Source organism: Thermobia domestica, chromosome 7, assembly GCF_964235325.1.
Source record: "Thermobia domestica chromosome 7, izTheDome1.hap1.1, whole genome shotgun sequence".
NCBI classification, from domain to species: Eukaryota; Metazoa; Arthropoda; class Insecta; order Zygentoma; family Lepismatidae; genus Thermobia; species Thermobia domestica.
The window spans coordinates 68,025,932-68,027,419 of NC_137460.1; the positions used below are offsets into that span (position 1 = coordinate 68,025,932).

General features: G+C 42.7%; 1 protein-coding gene across 1 annotated transcript; it reads right to left on the reverse strand.

Moving 5' to 3' along the window:
- Positions 1 to 573: 573 nt before the first annotated feature.
- Positions 574 to 1,089, reverse strand: LOC145689212 (protein GVQW3-like). The gene has a single exon (XM_081763348.1). It carries the CDS (start codon positions 1,087 to 1,089, stop codon positions 574 to 576), a length of 516 nt encoding a protein of 171 aa, XP_081619474.1.
- Between the last annotated feature and the right edge of the window lie 399 nt (positions 1,090 to 1,488).

The following is a 1,488-nucleotide window of genomic DNA, read 5'->3' on the forward strand; positions in this document are numbered from 1 at the left end:
CAAGACACAGCATGCTGGACTCACTCACTCTCCTCCTCGTTAGTGGTAGCACAGGAACAATACAAGACTCGTAACAATTCGCATGCCATTCATATACTTTTACGCAGTCTTCCTATTCTTTACCACATGCTTTGAAACCAGAAACCGGTTCCGGTTCTCCTTCTCAACAACGGGAGAGGGAGTGGGGAAAACAAATTACTTTGAAATGTATGTTGTTTCAGAAATCCGCATGTGTTTTTGATCAACACTCGACCGTGTTGGTGGAAAGATTTCAAGATTGCAACGCTTAGCTTTTTACTCCTAAGACATTTTGAAAAACTTTTCAAAAACGCCACAGAGTGCGCGGTCAGTCCGCGATGGCATTGCCCTCTTTAGAGAGCGCCACAAAGTTCGTGTTCCTGGAAAAACTTTAATGGTCGTACCCTTTTCCAGAAATTCAACATAAATAACACAGAGACGGTCCCAAAAGACAGTAGCCATTGTTTTCTGGGCAGATGCTATAGTCTTGTATTTCTTGGCCTGCGGTGACGATGGATGTTTCCATGTCATGCTCTGACGTTTGGATTCAGGTGTTTATAGAGGTATCAGAGTTTCATTGCCCGTTATCATGCGATGAAGAAATGAATTTCCTTCGTCGGCATAACGTGTGAGGTGGCTCACTGAAATGCCCATTCGCTGGTTTTTGTGTTCGTTACTCAGCAGCTTGGGTACCCAGCGCGCACACACTTTTGTGAAGCCCAGTTCCTCATGGACGATACCGCTTACGGAACCATAAGAGATATTCAATTCATTGGCAATGACCTGCAACCGCACTCTTCTGTCTTCACGAATCATGGCATCGACGACAGCCACATTCGTGTCGGTGATGGACGTTGTTGGTCTGCCACTTCTGTAATCATCTGTGACAGTACTCCTACCACTTGCAAATGCGTTACACCACACGTACACTTGTTTCAGCGACATAATACTACCTCCGTAGACCTGCACCAATTCTCGATGAATATCACATGATTTTGTTCCCTTGGCCCAGAAAAAACGAATGACACCGCGCACTTCCTCCTTGGTGTAATGTTCCAGTCGTTGCGCCATCTTTGAGTTGCTCTCAGAACCAGGCGGGTGGACATAGAATGTTGTACAAGCCGTCACACTTCTATTACCAGATTAACTGTAACATGGAAAAGAATTAATTAGCTACACAAAATACTATGGGTTTCACAGGCAATTTCACCTTACTTTTTGATTTATCCTTGTATATATATATATATATATATATATATATATATATATATATATATATATATATATATAGGGTGTACGTTTGAAAACTATCCAGTCCGATTACTGGTGATCCACAAAAAATATGAGCATGCTGTTGATGAGAAACGTGTAGGGGATGGAGAGGAACGTCTCTCTGTTATTTTCGATGGACTAGAACCTCCCCTGCTTCCTTATAGTATTAAATATCCCTATCGTACCTAGAGGCGGTGG